We start from the raw sequence: 22925 nt of genomic DNA, 5'->3' as shown, positions 1-22925 counted from the left end.
TGTGTCTCTGCAGGTGTGAGTGACTCACTGCATATGTGCGCCAGGCAGCAGCTCCCATCAGCCCGGGTTGCGATGAGGGTCTGGTCCTCTCTGCAGGCGGGGATGTCAGACTCACAGAGATTGGGGTCACATTCTGAACACCAGCCAATCACACACAGGAACTGAGCATTAGCATCACAGATGGGAAGGAGAGCCTTACTGAGCATGCTCCACACCGTTCACACCACAGTAACACAGTAATATGGTAACACAGGTATACACAGTTACAGGAAAGTAGTATAACAAACAACTTTTAAAGTGCAATGCTCTTTTCCGAAAATCATAACTATATTTAACTGTCACACAATGGACAGCATGTCTACACAGGTATTCTCATATAGCGGATTTGGTTCCACTACATTAAGCCATGTTGCAGTCTGTGATTATAGATCCACTCACCACATACGTAGTCTGGGCAGCAGGAGTCTTCTCTGTAGTAGGACACCAGCTTTTCTCCATATTTGCACTCGGGAGGGTACGCGTCACAGAGCGTCTGATTGCAAACTACACGGAGACACAAAGAGGCACCTCACTTTGCTGTATCAGGTCTACATTAGGCTGTACTCATTACACTGTGCTTTGGGGAAATTCTTCCCGTGTGCTGTGTGCGGCACTGAGGGGTTTTACATTGTCTTGTGCGTTGTGTGCGTTGTCATGGTTACCCACCGCAGGCTTTCCGGGGGCAGCAGCTCCGGTCATCGGCCAGGCTGACGGTGACCTCCCCCGCTCTCCGGCACACGGGCTGGGGCACCGAGGAGCAGTTGTACTCCATCGGCACGATGGTGTCGTTGTCACACTTGTACATGCAGCAGCCGTCTTTAGACGCCTTCCAGACTTCACCCGAGGACCGGGGGTTCCCAAAGCTGTCCGTACAGGCTACACACAAACACACACATACACACACACACACACACACACACCACACACACACACACACACACACAGACACACAGACACACACACACACACACACACACACACACATATACACACACGTACACACAAACAGAGTAAATACACTCTCCGTTCTTTGCATGACTAGATTATAATGATTCCAGTAGTGACCTCCGGACAAAAGTGAAATTGTAGAATGAGGCTTCTATCAGAAGGTAAACTGCGCACACACATACATACACACACAAATATACACAGGGTACAGTGATGTACACACACACACACACACACAGGGTATGGTGGTGTACACACACACACACACACACACACACACACACACACAATAGGTATGGTGACCACACACACACACAAACACAACACTGGTTGATGGTCACCCACACCCACACACACACACACAAATACACAGACACATACAGGGCATGGTAGTGTACACACACACACACACACACACACACACTGGGTATGTGGGTGTACACACACGCACACACACACACTGGGTAAGAGGGCGCATACCGCACTTGTAGGCAGGTATGCAGAGGGCGGAGTAGGGCCGGTGGAGGAGCGTTCCCTCGGGGCACACGCAGCCCTCTGTCAGGCCGGAGCAGTCCTCAGGATCGGACTCCAGCTCGTGGCTGGGGCAGGTCTGGGCGGTGCAGGCCGGCAGGCAGGCCTGGTAGCGCAGCTCGTCGGGACAGGTGAAGGCTGCCAGGAGACAGCGCATTTCATATGTAAAATCATCAGTTATTAATGATCTCATTCATCTCCGAAACAGACCAATTAAAGGAAGTGGGCGGAGCTTACGGCAGTAGTCCGGGCTCCTCCACTCAATGCAGATGTTGAATTTGTGACAGGAGGCCACGTATGCAGCCAGCGCAACACAGGGGTTCTTCACATACTCTGCGTCACGCACCCACACCTCACAGAATATTGTGGGAGGAACCTGAATTCAAAACAGATCGCAAATTAATTCATTTATTTTTGAATTAACATTGTCACTTCAGTGACATACTCCATTAATTGTGCAGATGTCAGAACTTTACAAAATAAAATGACCATTAATCTAGTCAACTTGACTAACGTTTCCCACCTAACATTAGCTATCTAGCACATAGCAGCATTAGCATTGGCTTCCTAGGTAAGTTCATTATTTAATTAAATTCAATTTATTGAACATTATCACTCATACAATGAATGATGGCAAAGAAAAGCATTTCTCTCTGTAGCTGATGTAGCTCAATAAAGAGAGAGAACATCACTCTGTCAGAAGAAAAGGAACACCGTGATTCTTTCTTAGGGTAAAACGGATGCTCAGTGTTTATTTTTTACATGTAGCAGTGCTTTTTTCTGAAATGATTTAATTCAGTGCACGTGAAAGCCCCTGTTATGGCACTCGGAGCAGTCGCTGGTGGTGGACGTACGAAGGCGTGGCAGGAGGCGAAGCTGTGGTTGCTGAGCATGTCCAGGCACTCGGAGCAGTCGCTGGTGGAGCAGTTGACCTCGCGGCGGCGGCTTTGGCTGACGTAGACGGTGGTGTTGGGCACCTGCCAGCTATCGATGAAGAGCGCCGGGTCCTCGCCCTCGCCCACCGTCGTCCCGTTGGACAGGGTCAGGTCGTTGGCCGGGTTACCATCGCAGCAGCCTGCGGAGAGACGGAGAGGTGGACCCGCCATTTCTGCATCATTGCCTCACCCCGCAAAAACGCACAACTGTGAGCCCCCCTGCCATTTTAATGACGGCCATTCATCTTCCGCACTGGCGCTGACAGGTCAGCTTGCGCGCCACATCAAATGAATATTTGTGCCTCCGCTGGTATTTGTGCCACTGCTGTTATTTGTGCCGCTGCTGGCTGGCTCATCCGGTGTCTTACAGTAGCTTTTGTGGCATATACCTAGTCCTGTGTGGTATATGCTACTAACTCCCATAGTACTGAACAGAGCCCAGTGTGATATATGCTAAAAACTCCTATAGTGCTGAATACAGGGCAGTGTGGTATATGCCACAAAGCCCATAGTGCTGAATATGGGCCTAGTGTGGTATAGTCCACAAAGCCCCGTAGTGCTGATTACAGGCCAGCATGGTATATGCCACAGCCCACAGTGGTGTATATTGGCTGGTACTGTACATACCACACAGGCCCATGGTGGAGAGTTTGTGGCCGTAGCCGTCTGTCTCCACCACCATCATCCCTGTGCTGTGAAACCACTGGATCTTCAGGCCGGCCGGAGTGCGGATCAGGTACATGTTTCCGGTGTCCAAAACTTCGTAGCCGTACTTCCTGAACCTGGGCTTGGCATACCTGGAGTTCACATACAACTGGCACAGACACCCCGGAGCTTCTTTACTGTTATCTCGAGGTTACACAAAGGCAAAATGGTACACTGTAACACTCCGATGAAAGAGAAGGCGGAGAGATGGCATCTTACCCGTCTCTGTAGACGGTTGATCAGAACTTGATTGGATTTGTGTGTGATGTTAAGAGCAACCAGACACAGGCTGGTGAAATTCCACAGCGGCTTTCATGAGAGAAGAGAAAAAAAACAACAGCATGAAAATCTGAAGGCAAACACAGAGTTCAGTTAATGCTGTCAGCCATGCTTGAGATAAAATTATTATGGGATCATGAGAATGTTATCAGCAAGCCTTACCGTGTCTGAGGTCTGGCACTCCTGCACCTGGATGCTCACAGTCTCGTCGGGAAGTTCGGTCACGATGTACGATGCTGCCTTATAGATCGCCACGCTGTTGCCATCGAATGTGATGACGTTCAAGTCCGGGAACAGGGAGCAGCGACCTGTGGATTCAGCACAGGCACATTGAGCACCATCTGATGAAACAGATCTGTCCTCCTGTGAAACTAATTGAACAGCCTGCCAGTTAGAACACTTGCCTTTCTTTCCTACACCTAGTTAAATGTATTATTACTGTGTGTTTGGCCATGATGGCAGAGTAAGTGGTTGTGGATGGAAACATACCAGAGAAATACATAGACAGACAGAGAGACAGACAGTTATGTGCATGTAATTATAGCAATGTTTTTGAGGTTATGTATGTATATGAACACATATTTATGGTGCACATGGATGACAGCACTCACAGGGACAGTCCCACTGAGGGCAGCACTTGTCTCCGTTCACCAGGACTGCAAATCCCAGGAGGCCGCAGTTTGGAGGAATGGAGTTGTAGGGGCAGTTCTGTGACTTGTTGAACAGCATCAGCTGCCCACCCACACAGATGTACTTGGTGCACTCATCAATGATCTCTGAATATGGGGGCTGAGAAACACAACAGTATCACCAGGGACAATTGTACAGCAGGTCTCATAGTGAACAGGTCATACAGGAGCAGGTCATACAGCAGCTCTCACAGTGAACAGGTCATACAGGAGGTCTCACAGTGAGCACTGAGAGTAATCTAAACAATTGTGCAATAATTTCCCCAAAAGTCCCTAAAGAGGTGATTTTTACAGTGAAGAAACCAGCCAGATTCATAAAGCAAGAGGTCAGTATAAGTACAGGGAGGAGAGACTGACCGTGCACATCCTGGTTGAGGGTATGGCAGTGGTGGTGGTGGTGGTGACCTCAGTGGTGTGTGGTGCAGCTGAGGGTGTGGCCGTTTCTGGTGCAGTGGTCCACCAGCGATCTGTGGCGGGGGTGAAGGGCGATGTGGTGGTGGCCGTTGTTGGGGTGGCTGCTGTCTCTGTGACCGCGACAGGGGTGGGAGACGGGGGCACTGTGACCCCGTCGGTAGGCCGAGGCTTAGTGGACGTCAGCCAGTCTGGCACAGAAGTTTTGGCGCTCTCTGTGGGTGGGGTATCAGTCTGAGGGACGCCCTCAGTGGTGACAGTGCTTTCAGGGGTGGCAGTGGGCAGTGGGATCGTTACCCTGCTGGTTTCTGTAATGGCCACAGGGGGCGCTGTGACTGATGTCAGGCTGGGCAGTGGAGTGGAGTGGGTTTTGGTGGTTTCAGTAGAAAGCGTTGTGGGTGGAGGTTCTGTGGTTCTGGTGGTGGTGATAGGCCTGGTGGACCTCTGAGTGGTACGTGTGGTCGAGACAGTGACTGAGACAGGTTTCACAGGGGCTGATGGGTAAACAGGGGCTGTGGTTGTCGTTGGCAATGGCGGGAGTCGTGTTGACAAGGAGAGCCTCTCAGTGGAAGTGCTAACAGTAGACGTCCTGACAGTTGAAGTACTGATCGTGGTTGTCTTGGTAGAAGTCACGAGGGGCACTGGTGGAGAAGTCACTCGCGTGGTTCTGCTCAGTGTGGTCCCAACAGATGACCTGGTGCTGGGGGGGGGCCCTGTGGTGGACGTCATTCTTGGCGTGTATCTTTCAGGGGTGGTGGTGACAGTTGGTCGACTGGTTGAAGCAGTGTGCAATGACGTAGGTGTGGGTGATGCAGTTGTTGATGCTGTAGTAACCTCTGGCACCTCCACTTTCTGTGTGACCGGAGGAGGGCCTATTGTCCCTGTAAGAGGAGGCATAGTCAATGGCTTGGTGGTAGAAGTAATGAGGCGAGACACAGTCGTAGCCTTTGTGGTAGAGTGAGTGGTAAAAGTTTCCCTCTCTTTGGTTGTGGGTGACTCTGTTCTGGCTGTTTTAGTTGTCACTGGCGAGTGGGTGGCAGCTTCAGGACGCTCTGTGGTTTTCCTGGTGCTCTTTAGAACTGAAGTTGCCTCGGAGGTTGCTGTAGTGACCCGTGACACTGGAGAGGTGGAAACAGTGATCTTAGAGCTGGTCACTGCAAGGGGTTTGGCTGTGGTTGTCGTGGTGATCTCACTGGTGGCAGTGCTTACCTCAGCGGGTGAGCTGGGATAGGGGGTTGCGGTTAATGGTTTAGAGGTGATCGCTGCAGTGCTTACTTTGTGGGTCAGGTAGGATGGAGTGGTCAAAGTTTGGGTGGATGGAGATCGCGGGGTCTCTGTCATTTTTAAGGTGGAGGGCAGGGTTGAAAGCTCTGCTTCAACTGTGGGGGCTTTCACTGTTGTTGACTCCGTAGTTCTGATAACTGGGGTGATGGACATCGTTGTGGCTGCCGTTTCGGGGATAGTGGAGATGGTCATCTTCGACGGGGTAACGGGAAAAGTAGTGAAAGTCGTTGTTGCGGGAGTTTCCGGCAAAGTGGGGATAGTTGTCATCGCTGGTTTTTTGGGTGAAGTAGAGACTATTGATGTTGCCGTCGTTTCTGTAGCTGCCGTTTCAGGTGAAGTTGAGATAGATGTTGCGGCTATGGTGTGAGGGAATTTAACTGTTGGTTTTGGGGTCTCTAGAGGTATTACAGTTGTGCGAGGCACCTCCAGAGAGACTGGTCTGCCTATGGTGGTCTGCGCAGTTGTGGCACCAGTGTCAGCCGCGGTCTGTCTCCAATCTACGGCTGTTGTTTTCGTGGACACCGGCACATGCACAGTGGTCATCTCTGAGGTACTCTCGGTGGTGGGCACTCCAGTTATCCAGGAAGTCCTGACAGTAGTGGCGGTTGATGTCGGCTGGGTCTCTGCTGTTCTTGTGGTAGTTTCTTCCACAGGTGGAGGTGTGGAAGCGGTGGTGGCAATGGTGCTGGGCGTTAGGGGACGGACTGTGGTGGTTGTGGAGGTCACAACAGCAGTGAAGGCTGCCGTTGTGGTTTTCTTTGTAGAAATGGGAGGCTGAGTAGTAGGGGAAGTGGGCACCGATGACAGTGTGGTTTGAAGCGCAGGAACAGGGGTAGTAGAAGGTAGAGAGGGGGGGGTGGTTGTAGACGTTCTCAGGACAGGAGCGGTGGGAACATGTCTTTCTGAAGTTACTGCGGAAATGACCTCTGGACTCGTACCTGGCGTGGTGGAGCTTATGGTGGTAAAGGCACTCACAGTTGTGGCTGATTCAGTCAAATGTGTGGTAGAAGGCTTGGGCGTGGTGACCCCTAGTGTGTGTGTGGGAGTAGAAGGAGAGATGGTGTAGGCTTCTGTGGTGGTGATGGTGCTGGTAATGGTGGTGGGACTGGTTTCTAGGGTGGTGTGCATGGTTGTTTTAGCCGTTTCAACAACAGCAGGTCCTGTGCTGGTCTCTCTGTAGGTTGTAGTAGGGTGTGTGGTCTCTGTGGTTGTGGCTGTGAATCTGGAGGTTTCTGAGATGATCGTGGTTGGCGTGCTGGTGGTGGTGGTATAGACGGGAGTCGCCCAGGCGGTGCTAACGGTGGTTTCTGTAACCGCCTCCGAAGGTGAAGCTGCAGGGACAGGAAGTGTGCTGGTGCTGACTGGGAGCAGGATGGAGCTGGTGGACAGACCCATAGTGGGAGAGGGTGGAGAGACACGAGTTGTGCTGGAGGTTATCTCTGAGGTGGCAACTGGCCTCGTGGCAGTTGCAGTGGAGGCGGCTGAGGTGGTAGCAGTCTCTGAGGTCATGGGAGTGGTGGTGGTAGTGGTAGTTCTGGTGGTAGCAGTCTCTGAGGTTGTGGTGGGGGTGGTGGTAGTGGTAGTTCTTGTGGTAGCAGTTTCTGAGACTGGAGTGGGAGTGGTGGTGGTAGTGGTAGTTCTTGTGGTAGCGGTCTGTGAGGTTGTGGTGGGGGTGATGGTGCTAGTTCTGGTGGTAGCAGTTTCTGAGACTGGAGTGGGAGTGGTGGTGGTAGTAGTGGTTCTTGTGGTAGCGGTCTTTGAGGTTGTGGTTGGGGTGGTGGTGGTGCTAGTTCTGGTGGTAGCAGTCTCTGAGGTCATGGTGGGGGTGGTAATAGTGGTAGTTCTGGTGGTAGCAGTCTCTGATGTCGTGGTGGGGGTGGTGGTGGTGCTAGTTCTGGTGGTAGCTGTCTCTGAGGTTGTGGTGGGGGTGGTGGTGGTGCTAGTTCTGGTGGTAGCAGTCTCTGAGACTGGTGTAGGGGTGGATGCGGTGATAGCAGTTCCTGTGGTCGTGGTGGTAGCGGAGGTGGTGGTTACAGTCTCTGCAGTTGTGGTCGGGGTGGTTGCAGTGGTAGTTCTGGTGGTAGTGATTTCTGAGGCTGTGGTGGGGGTGGTGGTAGTGGTGAGGGTAGTGGCAGTCTTTGAGGTTGTGGCAGGGGTGGTGGTAGTTCTGGTTGTAGCAGTCTTTGAGGTTGTAGCAGGGGTGTGTTCTGATTGGCAGTCTTGAGGTTGTGCGGGTGGTGATCGTTGTAGCTGTCTTTGAGGTTGTGCAGGGGTGGTGGTAGTCCTGGTTGTAGCAGTCTTTGAGGTTGTGGCAGGGGTGGTGGTAGTCCTGGTTGTAGCAGTCTTTGAGGTTGTGGCAGGGGTGGTGGTAGTGGTAGTTCTGGTGGTGGCAGGCTCTGAGACTGTGGTGGGAGTAGTTGTGGTGGCAGTTACCCACAAGGCGGTGGGGGTAATGGGGCTGGTCCTCTCGGTGGAAGGCTCCATGGGAGTGCGTGCAGTGGTTGGTAGCACCACGGTTGTTGGCCCAGTTGGGCCTGCTAGGCTCGTGAGCACAGCTGTGGATGTTGTCTCTGATGTCAGGGACACAGGGACCTCGGATACCGTGGGAGGGACAGGAGGCCCGGGCGATGTCCCAGGAGTGACAGGGACTGCAGGGGTGGGGGGTCCGGTATCCACCTCCGGCACCAAACTGGTCACGGTCGAGGTGGTCACGGGCTGGGAGGTTAAAGTAGGGGAAGTCGCAGTCGTGGACGGCTCCCTCTCAGTCACGGCGGGCACCGCGGCGCTGGTGCTGTGCGTTTCCTTAGCAGCGGTCTCGGGGGAGGCGGTGGGGGGCGCGGAGTGTGCCGTGGAGATGCCGGGGGCGGTGGAGTGTGCCGTGGAGGCCGCCGCAGTAGCCGGGACAGCCGCAGTTGAAGTGACAGCTGCAGGTGCCGCTGCAGTACTGTGGGGAGGAGTGGGGGCCACAGCAACTGGTGGCTTAATGCCTGAGGATAAATAATAAGACAACTGTTAGATAAGCACGGTTATTCCACAAAAAAAAAATGGAAAGGGAGAGGGACAAGGGGTAAATGCATTACTTGTGACAGAATTTAAACCCCCGGCACCCGTGGTCTGGCACGGGGATGGAAGCTTAATTAAACAGATGTTGGGATGAATATTTCAGCTTCTAAGAAATGCGATATCACACAGCGATGATGTCACATGAAGGGGGATCGTCAAATGAGCTCATACGCATTTGCAAAGAGTACTTTTGTTCTGTCAATGTCAGACTAATCTATCCCAAACTAATCTACACTAAGCTAACTCTACTACACAGAACAAAGAGTCCTTTGAAGTACTAGAACCAGTATACATATTTTTTGTGTTACAAATTATAATTACTAAAGGCATGAAAAACATTTTGATTCTGTCATTAAGCACTATAACATTTAAAATTAGTTTAATTTCCTTTTTTCCTCACACTACACACTACAGTCAAAGCAAAGATCAATTATCAGAATGCTACTTCTGCAAAGCAGCAAACAACTGTTCACTTGTTTTCACTTAAATTGCAATTATAAAACACAAACATCTCAGACATATTGACACATTTAGTCCATTTTACATAATAAAGTTCATTGTGTGCACATGTTAAAATCTATGCAATTTATTTCGTTTTTAAAAATTCTCATTACAAAATGTGCATTAAAAGCTCACATAAAAAGTTTGAGATTTTGAGTCAAGAAAACTAAGAAAAAAACTATAATTGGATAAACAATGTATTTTTTCATTGCACCTTGATATTTTCTTTAAGGTATAGTGGCATGCGGTACCTTAGATAGGTTTCACTAACAAAACCCTAGCCCCTAGCTGTTGCAGTGACTGTGGCTATATTCATGTGATTTTATAAGATATGAGAGACTTACAATCTGCCAGATGCACACATCGCTGAGTGACTTCATCCAAAACCATGTGACCTGGGCATTGTGGGATGCATCCCTCCACTCTACAGAGAAAAACATATCTCTCTGAGAACAACACGCAACAATAACGCACCTTGCGAAGTCCCACACGCACAGCCGCTAGTGTGCTGTTGATGTTGAGGTGAGTGTACACATTGATGAGTGTGTTAGCATGCCCACATGTTTTTTGTACTAAGGTCTGCGATGTTTGCGTTTGGTGTGCACGTATTATGCATGTATGAGGTGTTGTGATGTGTATGGTGTATGCGTGGATGTCAGTCTTTTGTAGATGTGTGTTGTATGTATGGGAGTGTGTTGCATGTATGGATGTGTGTTGTGTGTGTGGAGCTATGTGTTGTGTGACACAGTAGTAGTAAGCTCTTACTTTGGGATGGTGGTACAGAGCTGGCCGCTGGGGTCACTGCAGGTCCTGAAGCAGGCGCTCACACATGACTCGTACCTCCACTGGCACCGAGGCCAAAGAGAGGTGTCCAAGTCAAAGCCTGAAAGAAAACACCAGATTTCACTGCGTCACATTAACAGCACGGGGCCTGGCACATTCAAACAAGACTAGGAAACCTAGTATATGGCTGGACCTAGCACACGTAATCCAGCCGACCAATGGTGTAACTTCATAACTTGGCTGACCAATGGTGTAACTTCATCACTCACTCAGTCAGTCACAGACATTCGAGTTTGTAGGGCTGGCCCCGCTGTTGCGGTCCAGCCAATGAATGCAGAGAAGCAAAAATGGTGAATAATAATTCAATCCCATTCACAATATTTCACAAATCATTTCAGAAAGGTGAAATTGTAACTGCAGTGTCCACAGCAGTATGGTTAGAAGCCATTGCAGCAATAATATCAGTGGCTAGTGGCGTAATGTAATGATAAGACAGACATGTTTTAGTGATAAAAGGATGGATTAGTGAGCTGCATCTGCTAAGGATGTCCATTATTATACACATGGCTTCAGAACGCATTCTGTTACAGGTTGCGTTGGCTGGTGTCAGGGCCTCTTCGGGTGAGAGAGTGCCAGTAAAACATGTGGTCTAGCTGCAGCCAAATGGCCTTACTCTACAGCCAGCAGTGGGGTCCATCAGCGCCCCCTTCTGGAGCTTAGCTGCACCTCCACTCACATTTTTCCCCCACATCAGATGATAACTGATTTATAAAAAAACCCCTAGAAAACATACGGCGTAAGCTAATGACATTTCTCGAACCCTTCAGAATGCCCAGAGCTACGAGGGGTCAGGCCGTGCCGTGGGACAGGGCCACATTCACGGCCCCGGCTGGGACGGGGGCGATGGCAGGGGTCAGGGTGGTAATGCGCGAGGGGGCGCCGGGCCCTCTCCCCGACGTTTCGGACACTTTCGCCCCTGGCGGGCTCCTCTGCTTGGCGGAATGCGGCCGGCGTTCCCCGCAGTCAGCAGGAAACCCAATCTCCTTCAGCCCGCGAGCCGGCCCGCCCGTGCTCCTTTCCTCTAGCTAAAACAAATGCTGCAGTATTTTTAGCCGAGCGTGATTACCCTGCCTCAGCAGGCTGAGGGGTGTGGAGACGCAGCGCCGGGCACCCCACCCCCGCAACTCGAACCTTGGACCTGACCCTTAATATGAAGCCCAGCCGTCACTGGGCACCATTGTATAATGGATAAACAGTTGTGGCTTTCCGCTAGGGTTGCCACACACGCACACACATACACACACATGCACATGCACACACACACACACACACACATATTTAAATATATGTATATATAACCAAGGAAGAATTGGTTAGGCAGTAGTGCATTATGATAAAATGGGACTAGAAGAACATACAGCCTTGTGCAGATACATGGGCTCCTAAAACCGGGCGAGTCGCTCTGCGTGCCCCTCTCTGGGCAGGACGGGTGAACCCCCTGGCGGTGCGTGTGTGGTGTTTGGGGGGGTGGGGGGGGGGGGTGGAGACAGCCGGCCCCCGGGGGGCTGGTGTGGCATGCCGCCGCCCCACATCTCAACATGCCCATGATTAAAGACACTCTCCAGCGCACATCAGGCACTTGGCATTGACAAAAGCTGTCATTTTTCCGGGGGTGGGAGTGTGCCAGTCGACAGCTGCACGGCCCGGCCATTACAGCGCAATGCAAAACAAGGCCGGCCTCACAATGCGCCCATTAACACACCCCCCCCCCCCACTGGACCGCTAAAGCAGAGGCCTACGGGCCCTGAGCAACGTGGGAGGGGGATGGGGGCGACTCACCGCAGCCCTCATTTTGTGAGTCAGTCGAGTCGGGCGGCTAGCTGAAGCGTAGCTAAAGGAAAACACACAGCACGGTAAGCCTGGCGTCGCTGTGGTTTTACTCCGATTCACTATTTGACATTACCCTTCGCCAGACAATTCCAGTGTCTGTAGGCTATTCTACAATAAAGACACTCCGGGCCTCTCTTAACCTTTGACCCAGAAGCAATAATCTGAATGGATGGGTCTGAAGTGTGAGGCTCTGCAGTCTCCTGCAAATCTGAACAGCCCAGTACTTACGTTTTTTCATTCAACCTTTATTTAATCAGGGTAGTCACATTTACAATGATATCCTTCACAAGTCTGCCCAGAGCCCTACATGTCTTTGGACTGTAGGAGGAAACTGGAGTAGGCGAAGAAACCAAACCACTGAGCAACCATGCTGGCTTACTTGTGTATCTGAACAACCCAGCTCTCACCTGTGAATCTGAACAACCCAGCTCTCACCTGTGAATCTGAACAACCCAGCTCTCACCTGTGAGTCTGAACAACCCAACTCTCACCTGTGAACCTGAACAACCTGTTCTCACCTGTGAATCTGAACAACCCAGCTCTCACCTGTGAACCTGAACAATCTGTTCTCACCTGTGAATCTGAACAACCCAGCTCTCACCTGTGAATCTGAACAACCCAGCCCTCACCTGTGAATCTGAACAACCCAGCCCTCACCTGTGAATCTGAACAACCCAGCTCTCACCTGTGAATCTGCACAACCCAGCCCTCACCTGTGAATCTGCATATCGCTGTACTGACCTGTGAATCTGCATATGGCTGTACTGACCTGTGAGCCTGAAGAGCGTAGCCCTGCGGAAGCCATCTGAGTGGTTGTACTTCATCAGGTGGAGTCGGGAGCGGGTGTAGTGCAGGAAGAAGCCGGGCCGGGCGAAGGACTCCAGGGAGTCGTAGCCGCTGATCCAGGTGTCCCGGTGCAGGACGAAGGTGGCCTGGTCAGAGAACAGCCCCTGCTCCTCAAACTTGGCCAGCTCCAGCTGTCCGCCCCGCTGAGCGCGGACAAAATAGTTCGGCCGTCCCGCTGCTTCGAAGGACACCAGAGAGGTGTCTGGAGGGAATTTCCACCACAAAGAGGAATTAGAATCAGGCAAACAGGCAAAGGAGACATTTTGTTTCCTTAAAAAATGTTAAAATATTTATTTAAATGTGAAACTACAAAGGGGTGAATGTGCATTTTGAAGTTGGTGTGTTAGAGGGTTGGGGGGGGGGGGGGGTGGTGTTGACAGCAGTGAGGGGGGTGGAGGAACCAAATGTGCAGTCCTTGCGGGCAGGGTAAGATGGTGGGGTGTCGCAGGGTGCCCATGGTGCAGTCATGGTTGCAGTGTGGTTGTGGATATGGTTGTGGTTGTGCTTGTGGTTGTGGATATGGTTGTGGTCGTGGCTGTGGTTGTGGATATGGTTGCAATGTGGCTGTGGTTGTGGTTGTGGATATGGTTGTGGTTGTGCTTGTGGTTGTGGATATGGTTGTGGTCATGGCTGTGGATATGGTTGTGGTTGTGGATATGGTTGCAATGTGGCTGTGGTTGTGGTTGTGGATATGGTTGTGGTTGTGCTTGTGGTTGTGGATATGGTTGTGGTCGTGGCTGTGCATATGGTTGTGGTTGTGGATATGGTTGCAATGTGGCTGTGGTTGTGGTTGTGGATATGGTTGTGGTTGTGCTTGTGGTTGTGGATATGGTTGTGGTCATGGCTGTGGATATGGTTGTGGTTGTGGATATGGTTGCAATGTGGCTGTGGTTGTGGTTGTGGATATGGTTGTGGTTGTGCTTGTGGGGGTGGATATGGTTGTGGTTGTGGATATGGTTGCAATGTGGCTGTGGTTGTGGTTGTGGATATGGTTGTGGTTGTGGATATGGTTGCAATGTGGCTGTGGTTGTGGTTGTGGATATGGTTGTGGTTGTGCTTGTGGGGGTGGATATGGTTGTGGTTGTGCTTGTGGGGGTGAGTAACTGTGGGGGTTATCAGGAGCGTGCGCTCACCATGCGGTCGCGCTCTGCTCAGTCCTGGGGTCATCATGAAGAGCGCAGTGATTCCCGCCGCGGTCTGCGCCCGCCTCAGAGGGAAAAGCACACCGCCGGACGTGTTGGCGGCCAGCGCAGTGTCCCTGTCTCGGTATGTCACCAACTTATAGGGCCCTTTTCCCAGAACTGCAGGGGAGACAAGTGAGCTCCATCGCCTTTGGACTGTACAGTACCTCTGAACATGCAGGTGGACCACCTGTCACACTTGAAATATTTGGCACATACAGTACTTTTCGTTGATAAAATGGGTGTGGCTTTACTTTAATATGTATCAAACCAAATTAACACACAATCTGTGAACATGACTTATCACCACTATTTTCTGTTCTCTATACAACAAAATGCTTCAGGAAGACCAGCCCAATGTACAGTTTATTCAATTTTCTACCATGCTGTAAAAAATATAATGAATGGTGATGAGAACAAATTATTTCTCCTGAATGCCCCGCAATGCTATCACTGGCCAGAGGCTAGGCTCCTGTGGATTACTGCATATTTTGCGCCCCCTAGAGGTTCAATCACACCCTCATTATATTTTCCCAAGTTAAAGCTTCTAAGTTTTATTCATGAGTTTTACTATTTTTTGCACAAGATGAAAATCTTGAAGAAATCATTACAATCACTCCAACCAGATTTTATGTATGTTGAATACACTTTACCTTTGTTGTAGAATTCACAGTCATAAGCTGTAAAAACACACAAAAAATAAGCAGTTAGGAAATTTGTGAAAGCAAGTATTCAGACAGAGCTTAAAAACTCCAATTACTTCCAGGTTATTGTTGAACTTTGTTTTGAATTATAATTCTGTATTTTACTGCTACCACAGATGATAAAATTCAGTGATACATACATTGGTCTAGTACATGACATAAAGGCCAATACTAGACTCACATTCTCAGATGTAAAATCATTTGATTATACTTTGAGTGCTATGTACTATAGCTTTTATTATATCAGACCATGTGTATGCATCTTAGTGCATATGATTTTTTGCCATTAATGACATGTATTTATGAACATTCCCATGAGCCCTTGCCCCACACTCACGGCACACGGCAGGTGAGCGCCAGTCGACGGCGACGCCCTCCTGGCAGCAGCGGTGGGCGTAGGCCGACACGCTGGTGCAGAAGCACTCGCAGTCTCCACCCCGGCTGCAGCTGCATGTGTCCATCAGGCAGTTCATGTAGAACCAGGTAACATCCACCTGCAGGAACACCAGCACTGTCAGCAGCTCCAGGCAACAGCAGGGTGTGCAGCTGGGTGTGTGTGTGTGTGTGCATGTGTGTGTATGTGTGTGTGTGTGTGTGTGTGCATGTGTGTGTTTGTGTATATCTGTGTCTGTGTGTGTGTGTGTGTCTGTGCATGTGTGTAGATAAGTGTGTGTGCATGCACGAGTGTGTTTGTGTACATTCGTGTCTGTGTTTGTTTGTGCGTGTGTGTAGATAAGTACGTGTGTGTGTGTGTGTGTGTGTGTGCGTATGTGTTTGTGCGTGTGTGTAGATAAATGTGTGCATGTGTGTGTGTGTGTGTGTGTTCGTGTGTGTACATAAGTGTGTGTGCATGTGTGTAGCACAGTGGTTGAAAGGAAGGCAGTACAGGTCTAATCCCTCTTTCCAAACTGCATGATTCAGTGGAGGTCTTTGGGGGATAAGGTTCTGTGTGTCCCCCCCTCCCCCAAAACCCTGACAGCTGAACCAGCAGGGGCAAATACTGCCCTAGGGAACACAAAGGTGAACACAGTGATCTCATATACAAACACACATACGCTATACAGACATGGCACAAGGTCAGCAATGTCAACACACAGATATATTCACGGACAAAGGAATCATATATAGTACACACTCCCTCACACACACACACACACACACACTCCCTCACACACACACATGCACATGCACACACACACTACACACATACACTACACAGATTCAGATGCTATTCTGTAGGTGGGTGGCCTTTTCGCCCCATACTGAGAGATTAACATGCTGCATTAAAATGCAGTTACACCTCCCAGGATCACAAACTTTTCCTGAATATTGTCAGGCAAATTTGTGATTTAAAAACACACAAAAAAAATAGAACAATGCTGTAGGATAGATACAATGGAAATATAATATATAATATATTCCACAACTACAGGGTGAGGCAAACCACACCTTATGAGATATCATCTGGGGACAGAGGTGGAAAGTCTAGGGGTCAGAAAGTAAAAATCCATGTGTTTCTTCCACCCATGAACTCAGCAAGCTGATTTCACTAATTAGTTCTACCTCTTGACTGACAAATTGTGTAAATTATCAAATCTGGATCATTTGAAAAATACTGGGGAGGACATTTACTTTCTGAATGTGGATTTTCCACTTCTGCCTGGAGATGATGCAATATTGCGCAAAAATGCAGCAATATCACAAAAATAAATCAAATATTTACATCAGTATTATTTTCATTATTGCAAAAGCAAAACACAAAAAGAGAATTCAATCACCGTAAATAAATTTTTCTTTCATACATACAGATTTTTTAAAACGTGAAATAACAAATTTTAAATACCAAACGCTAAGTCAGCGCTGATCATCAGCGACTGCAATAGCAGACACTCACCACCGGGTGGCAGATCTCAAAGACCTCGCTCAGCAGGATCCCGCACTGCCTCTTGGCAAAGGGCTCTCTGAGAGGACTGAGGCTGCAGGGATGCCTGATGTCTGGGCTGTTTATACACTGACGACACAAAACAAATGACATTCATTTACACTCATTTATGGACTCCATCAAAAAGCCAAGCCAGTGACTTATCTGCAGGCACTTCTTTAACACAGGGACATTTTGTCAGGGTAGGAAAGACATGTTTTCCCAGTGTCATTGCAGGATAAATAAACAAATAAAATACTATTTGCTTATGGCCTCTGGTCCACAGTGCTGTGGTATGAAGTTATGTATTGAAGGACTGAGAAGATAGCAGTTCTCACTGAAAATGTCTGGTTACTTGAACCTTCTATGTCCAACCAGAAATGTTGGCATAAAAATAACCATAAAAACATTCTTTTACCTTTGATATATAAACCCTTAAACCAAGTCCTGAAACAGATGGTTTGTTATAATTATTCATACTGTAGGCACTCGTTGTCTCTGAGACTGATGATGTCAGCTTGGGACATTAGACAGTCATTATAATGTCTCTGACTTGCCTCCGCTGCAGTCCAGCTGTTTCCAAACTCCTGTGAAGTAGCAGAGTCCATGTTCTCTGGGGTTCTCATCTCATTCACCGTCTTCATGTCAAAGTTCCCACACAAACCCGACAACTTTCCCTAAGCACAGAGCGACCAGAGTGTCACGATATGTCAATGTAATAATAATGAAAAGACCCCCTCAATTATTGGCTAATTATTTTGAAGTGTTTAAACATTTGATATGAGATGAAGTGTTATTATTATTATAAATGTTTTATTTGCTTATTTTATTATTATTATAATATTACAAAATAATTCCCCAATAGCTGTGGGGCTTCTTCACCGAGAACACCTGACAGCATCATCCCACATCCTGGCCATATATTATGGTCCCACCCCTTCACCTGCCAGTGTGGCCCCTCCCCTTCACCTGCCAGTGTGGCCCCTCCCCTTCACCTGCCAGTGTGGCTCCTCCCCCTCACCTGCCAGCGTGGGCCTGCCTGAATGTGGACGGTGGTCTTTCTGTCCCACAGTACAGTGATGTCCTCCTCAGGGACGTGCAGTATGGTGAAGTACCCCGCCCTCCATATCAGCACCACTTTTGACCTGTCAATCAAGCTGGATGGGTTCTGTGGAGGACAAAATGCACCACAGATCTGCGATGAGGAAACTGTTCTGTCAACAGATGCAGCTAAAATACAAGCAAATGTTCCATAAGTATGTTAAAGGGTATTCAGCTTACTGGTTTCCCACTTTCATCATCGAAAGCGATGACAGACTTCCCGATGTTTATTAACAGGGATTTTCTGCATATGACTCCACTGTCGTAGCAATCCACGTTCTCAGACATCACACTCAGTGTTAAATCAACACTGCTCTGTATGAAATGAATAACAAACAATCAATAATGAACATTTTCAAAACAATTTTAATAAGAAGCATACAAAAAGAATTGACATGCCATGTCCTTCACATATCTGCATAATATATTCTATATAGTGTAGGATGTTTACATTTTAATTAGTATGTGTACTGCGACAGAAAACCCACTCCAAAAGTATGTTTTTAAAATGCACATAGTAATATTAAGCGCTTACATGTTAAATACCTTTACAGGGACACAAGTATCAGCTTTAATTGTTCCACGTTATAAAATATCAGAGGTGCAGTCACCAAAGGACCCTCGCACTCTTACCTTAACCAAATAGACCTTACAGGCCCCGATGTAATCGAACAGCAGCCCATCAAAGGTCCTGTAGTGCCGGTCCCCGTACGCGGTGCACATGGACGGGCAGGGCTGGAAGACGCACTGGAATGACCCGTGCTGGCAAACGCTAAAAGGGAAACCTTATCAGCACATCCAGCACTCTCCCTCCGGCTCAGAAAAGCCCAGATCTTAAACCAGGGAACCGCACTAGAAATTCTGTCATTTTAAAATGGACTCCATTGTAAACCAGATGCAATTACCCACAGAAGGAGAGGGGGGGATAAAAAATATGTTTAGAGCCGATTGCCAAAGGTTGATTCAGCCACTCCACGCATCATTATGCTGTCACTCTTATCTTCTCTAGCTACTGGTGGAAGAATCGCTAAGAATGGGGGATAAATAGATTACATTCTGACTGAGGTCATTATAACATTCAGCATTCAGCGAGGAAGATAAATCAAGTATGAAAGACAGTAACACAAGGAGTTTTTCTATGAACCAGACGATTTTTTTATTCTTCTTCTTCCATAAACCATGAAAGGCAAGCATATCAGGTGACCTGTTGCACTGCAAGACAGTCTGAGAACTTGCTAGCTTCAGTGAGCAATTTTCAAAATGAGCATCGCTGTGAAAGATTTGTCTTAATTTGGTTTTGCATTGTTCATGTGGCATGGAGGAAACATGGTCACTTATCCAACAGACAGATGAGACAAATGTAACCTAACAGCAAGGGAAGTTCTGCTTGTTCTTTGTAATCAAGTTTGACTGTGGAAATATCCTGGGTTTCCTTAAATGCAGTAGTTGGGCCGGACCCTACCAGCAGTGACACATGTGGGTGGAGAACTCACCAGCGGTGACATGGAGAGGTGACCTTGTCTCCAGGGTAGTACTCCTTCCCCTTCCAAAAACAGGGGCAGGCCTCAGGCTGAAAGCATTCATCTCCATGTTTCAACAACCTGGAAACCACAAGCACACATTTCGGCATCATTTATTTTCTCAGCAGATACTGCCGGACAGATACAGCTTACATGTTTGCATGCTATCCATTCATACAGCTGGATCGATGAAGAAATTAAGTACAGGTTAAGTCAAGGTTATAAGAGCAGTGACAAGTAGCAAACATACAGCAGACCCCTAATGGCACCCCATCTGTACATCTGTCAGTCTGACAGTGTTTCACAAAATGGAGTTAAACCTATGGACCATCAAGGCCAGGCAGTTCAGATGAGGATATTATTAAGAGAAGACAAAATAGCTGGTGATCTTACTGCCAGCACAGTAATGGTGACTTCCCCGTTTTCGTTAAAGTTATGCAAGCCCGGGTTATTGATGTCACCGGTGCCAGCAGTAGAAATAATATCCTCTCAGGCGCGTCCACGTTTTCAGGACACGTGGATATGGTGCATTCAGGATAGAGTTAAAGAGGAACCGGCGGAAACACAATCACGGCGACAACGCAACCTCGGAGAGAGAGAAAAACAGGCTTTGTTTTCTCTCTCAATCCGGCTCCCAAATTGTCAGACATACCCAGATAAGAATCTTTGTAATATTCGGGGGAGAAATATTCCCACTGCCGCCTCCACGGACAATAAAGCGTCACATTGAATGAGCGGGGGATAAACCTCAGGTTCATCTGCGTAATGTTACACCCCTGATAAAGTGCCGTTAACAGCTTTCTTTATCCGCACGCCAGGGCGCCCTATCAATTACTCTGATCAAAGAATCCATAACAATCTCTCCTTGAGCTCTGCGCGCACCGTTTATAAATAAACGTCCCCATTTGCATCATTCTGCGTTTTAATTAAACCCGAGTCGTGAACAAGCACAACGAGCGCTCCATTTCAGCGCATGCAACCCGTACGTGTCGTCATTATCGACCACTTGTGGAAGCACGACAAGAAATTAGAACTAATATTCGTTCAGCAGAAATAGCCAATACTGGGAACTTCATTTTACTGTATAAATATGCAAATATGCCATGACCTCAGTGAGAGTGTAAAGCTCAAATAGCCATCGTGGGAAAACATTTTTATAGGTTCCGCTGATTATTATCGATTACTTATTGTGCAGTTTCCCAGAATAACAATGGAAGCACCACTGAAAAAAGAATAACTCAGCAAGGTAATAACCCAACAAGAACAACAACGGTGAGTCTGGAGCCACAGCCCCACAGTGCCACAGTAATAAATGAATTCCCACGGGCAGCGTTCCCTTAATTTCATGGCTCAGGGGTTTTGTGAGGAGGGTTGGAGAGAATCCATCCAGCAGTGATATATTTTGTTAATCTTTTGTTTTGGCCGGGTCATATTTCTGCCAGGGATGCAACGATGTGGAGGTGGAGAAACGCTGGTTCAGTTATGGGTGCTGTCACCAGATAAAAATGGCCACAGTCTGACTGCCAAAATATGCCAGCAGCAATCTTGCAATATATGCACTCACAATGCAAATATTTCTCAAAAGAAAATAAACCTGCTACTCGTTTACCACACAGTATATATCACAAAAGCATGTAAAATGGAGTATGAAATGTCTTAACTCTATTTAAAACTGTTGGATGGATTTGAGTAAAAAAATGGAGCTTTTCTGTGAACATAAATTAGTTGCAATACTGTAACAGGAAAGCCATACATCTAAAATCTATTTTATTTCATAGGAAAATAGTAAAGTTCACATTTAAGGAACGAGCAACACTGACTGCCACTGTTTCCATGGGCATGAGTCAGAAACATACTGATGTTCCTCATCTTTATTCTTTTTGTATTGTCACAGTGTGGTGCAGCGGTTTCAAAATGGAATTAGCATCTTTCTGCCTCTGGGATAAAGCGCACACCTTTTTACTGTGAGTGAAATTAAAAAGTGATGACGGTCTCAAACAGGTTGCAGGAATTCCTTTAAGAAGCTTACCAGTCACCTGATCCCGCAGTCCACCTGTTTATTGCATAAATACGAAAAGTATCTAAGTTTATAGCGTGAAATAAAAGCTAAGCTACAGTAATTGCCTTGGATAAATTACAAATGTTCATTACTATTGGAATGCTTCTGTTAAAAAAAACAACTTTTATTCCAGCCATTCTTGAGAGAGAACGAAAAAGTGAGTGAGTGCATGAGGAGGGGGGCAGGTACAACAATTTTCTATTCTTATTGGAGGGGGAGAGAGGGAGAAATAGAGGGGAAGAGAGAAGAGAGAATGATAGCAATATGAAGGATTCTCAAGTGGCTATTATAAAGCAGCTATTATATTATCATATTTAGAAATAACTGTGTCCCAGCCACATGCCCCTGATCCTGTGTTTCAGAAAGCCCTCCCAGGGTTAAGCCATTAGCAACAGAACAGCATGGGCAGTCATGTCAAACATGCCACATTCAGCCTTTAGCGAAATGACAAAACTTGAAATTCCCATCAAGTTTTGGGAGTGCATGACTGCATATCTCTTATCTGATGCTCAATTTCATAATCTCCAAGAAAGTTCTAACTTCATTTTCTAGGTTGGTACCAAAAGAGTGGCTGCCCAAGCAGATACAACAAAGTAAATATGAAGATCAACCAGATTTAAAACAATTCTCACTGAATACAAATCATCCCTTTCAGCTTTACTCTTTGAGTATCTTTTGATTTACCAAGCCATGCATTCAATCTTCTCCTGAAAAAAGCACTTCTGTTTTTCTAAAATTCATCAGCCCATCCAAACATTATATTGGTGTGTTACCAAAATTGAAAAAAATAAAATAAAATAGAACAATAATAGGGCTACTTGACCCTGACCTTGAGACATTACACCACAAAGGATTCTGGGAAGCTCAGATGGCATTTGCGTCAGGATCATAATCCATGAGTAATTAGTCATGCTAGAGACCAAATGACACGCTGAGATGGAGCTCTCCGTGTACGTGCGTACACTCCTCTGATTGGGTGGAGCGCTGGCATTTCACCGGGACTTTCCACACTCTTCACAATATCCATATTCAGAGGATAATGATGCGTACGGTGGATCTCAAGAACTGAAGCTTCAGTGTCTAAGGCTGCCTATGACTCGGGGACTTAACCCTTTATTACCACTCAACTCCCAATAGCCAGCACCAGTACAGCAATATCTTAAATGACACATGATCTGTGACCCTACAGCTATACTGTACCTGTATGGATTTTAACACACAGGATATGCGCACCTGCATTTCGGAAGAGCCCTTTGAAATGCGTAATTGTCACACTGAGGATATTAACTCTTACTTTTTATCGAAAACAGCACAAAGTCCACCTTTGTAGAAGGCAAATAAAATGAATTCTCCTGTCAGCACTGCCAATAATGATTTCCCATTATGGCCCCTTAAGGCTGGTTCTGATGAACCAGCTCTTTCGCTTTCTGATTTCTAAGGGATTGTGGGAACGGGGGGGAGCTAATTACTCCAATGCCCGGCTTGGAAATTAAGACATGCAATATAGGCTTTGGTGCTTCGATTTCACTGCAATG

General features: G+C 47.7%; 1 protein-coding gene and 1 pseudogene across 1 annotated transcript in view; both read right to left on the bottom strand.

The window, feature by feature from the left end:
• Positions 1-22925, bottom strand: part of otog (otogelin) — a 54783-nt gene that overhangs the window by 10889 nt on the left and 20969 nt on the right. The window contains exons 22-44 of the mRNA XM_064338004.1: positions 19305-19412; positions 18445-18583; positions 17992-18126; positions 17732-17878; positions 17268-17387; positions 16684-16800; positions 15127-15283; positions 14739-14765; positions 14038-14205; positions 12828-13106; positions 10151-10268; positions 9730-9809; positions 4484-8808; positions 4049-4226; positions 3600-3745; positions 3378-3467; positions 3081-3267; positions 2373-2593; positions 1756-1894; positions 1468-1656; positions 706-915; positions 439-543; positions 29-133 (exon numbers count right to left, since the gene is read on the bottom strand). Of these exons, the coding sequence (XP_064194074.1) occupies positions 29-133; positions 439-543; positions 706-915; positions 1468-1656; positions 1756-1894; positions 2373-2593; positions 3081-3267; positions 3378-3467; positions 3600-3745; positions 4049-4226; positions 4484-8808; positions 9730-9809; positions 10151-10268; positions 12828-13106; positions 14038-14205; positions 14739-14765; positions 15127-15283; positions 16684-16800; positions 17268-17387; positions 17732-17878; positions 17992-18126; positions 18445-18583; positions 19305-19412 (7490 nt within the window). The remainder of the gene's footprint in view (positions 1-28; positions 134-438; positions 544-705; positions 916-1467; positions 1657-1755; positions 1895-2372; positions 2594-3080; positions 3268-3377; positions 3468-3599; positions 3746-4048; positions 4227-4483; positions 8809-9729; positions 9810-10150; positions 10269-12827; positions 13107-14037; positions 14206-14738; positions 14766-15126; positions 15284-16683; positions 16801-17267; positions 17388-17731; positions 17879-17991; positions 18127-18444; positions 18584-19304; positions 19413-22925) is intronic.
• LOC135256017 (integumentary mucin C.1-like) lies at positions 13369-13959 on the bottom strand (annotated as a pseudogene).

This window comes from Anguilla rostrata, chromosome 5, assembly GCF_018555375.3.
Source record: "Anguilla rostrata isolate EN2019 chromosome 5, ASM1855537v3, whole genome shotgun sequence".
Lineage (NCBI taxonomy): Eukaryota > Metazoa > Chordata > Actinopteri > Anguilliformes > Anguillidae > Anguilla > Anguilla rostrata.
Note: the sequence above shows the minus strand (reverse complement) of the source record. Positions and strands in the feature narration are given on the sequence as shown.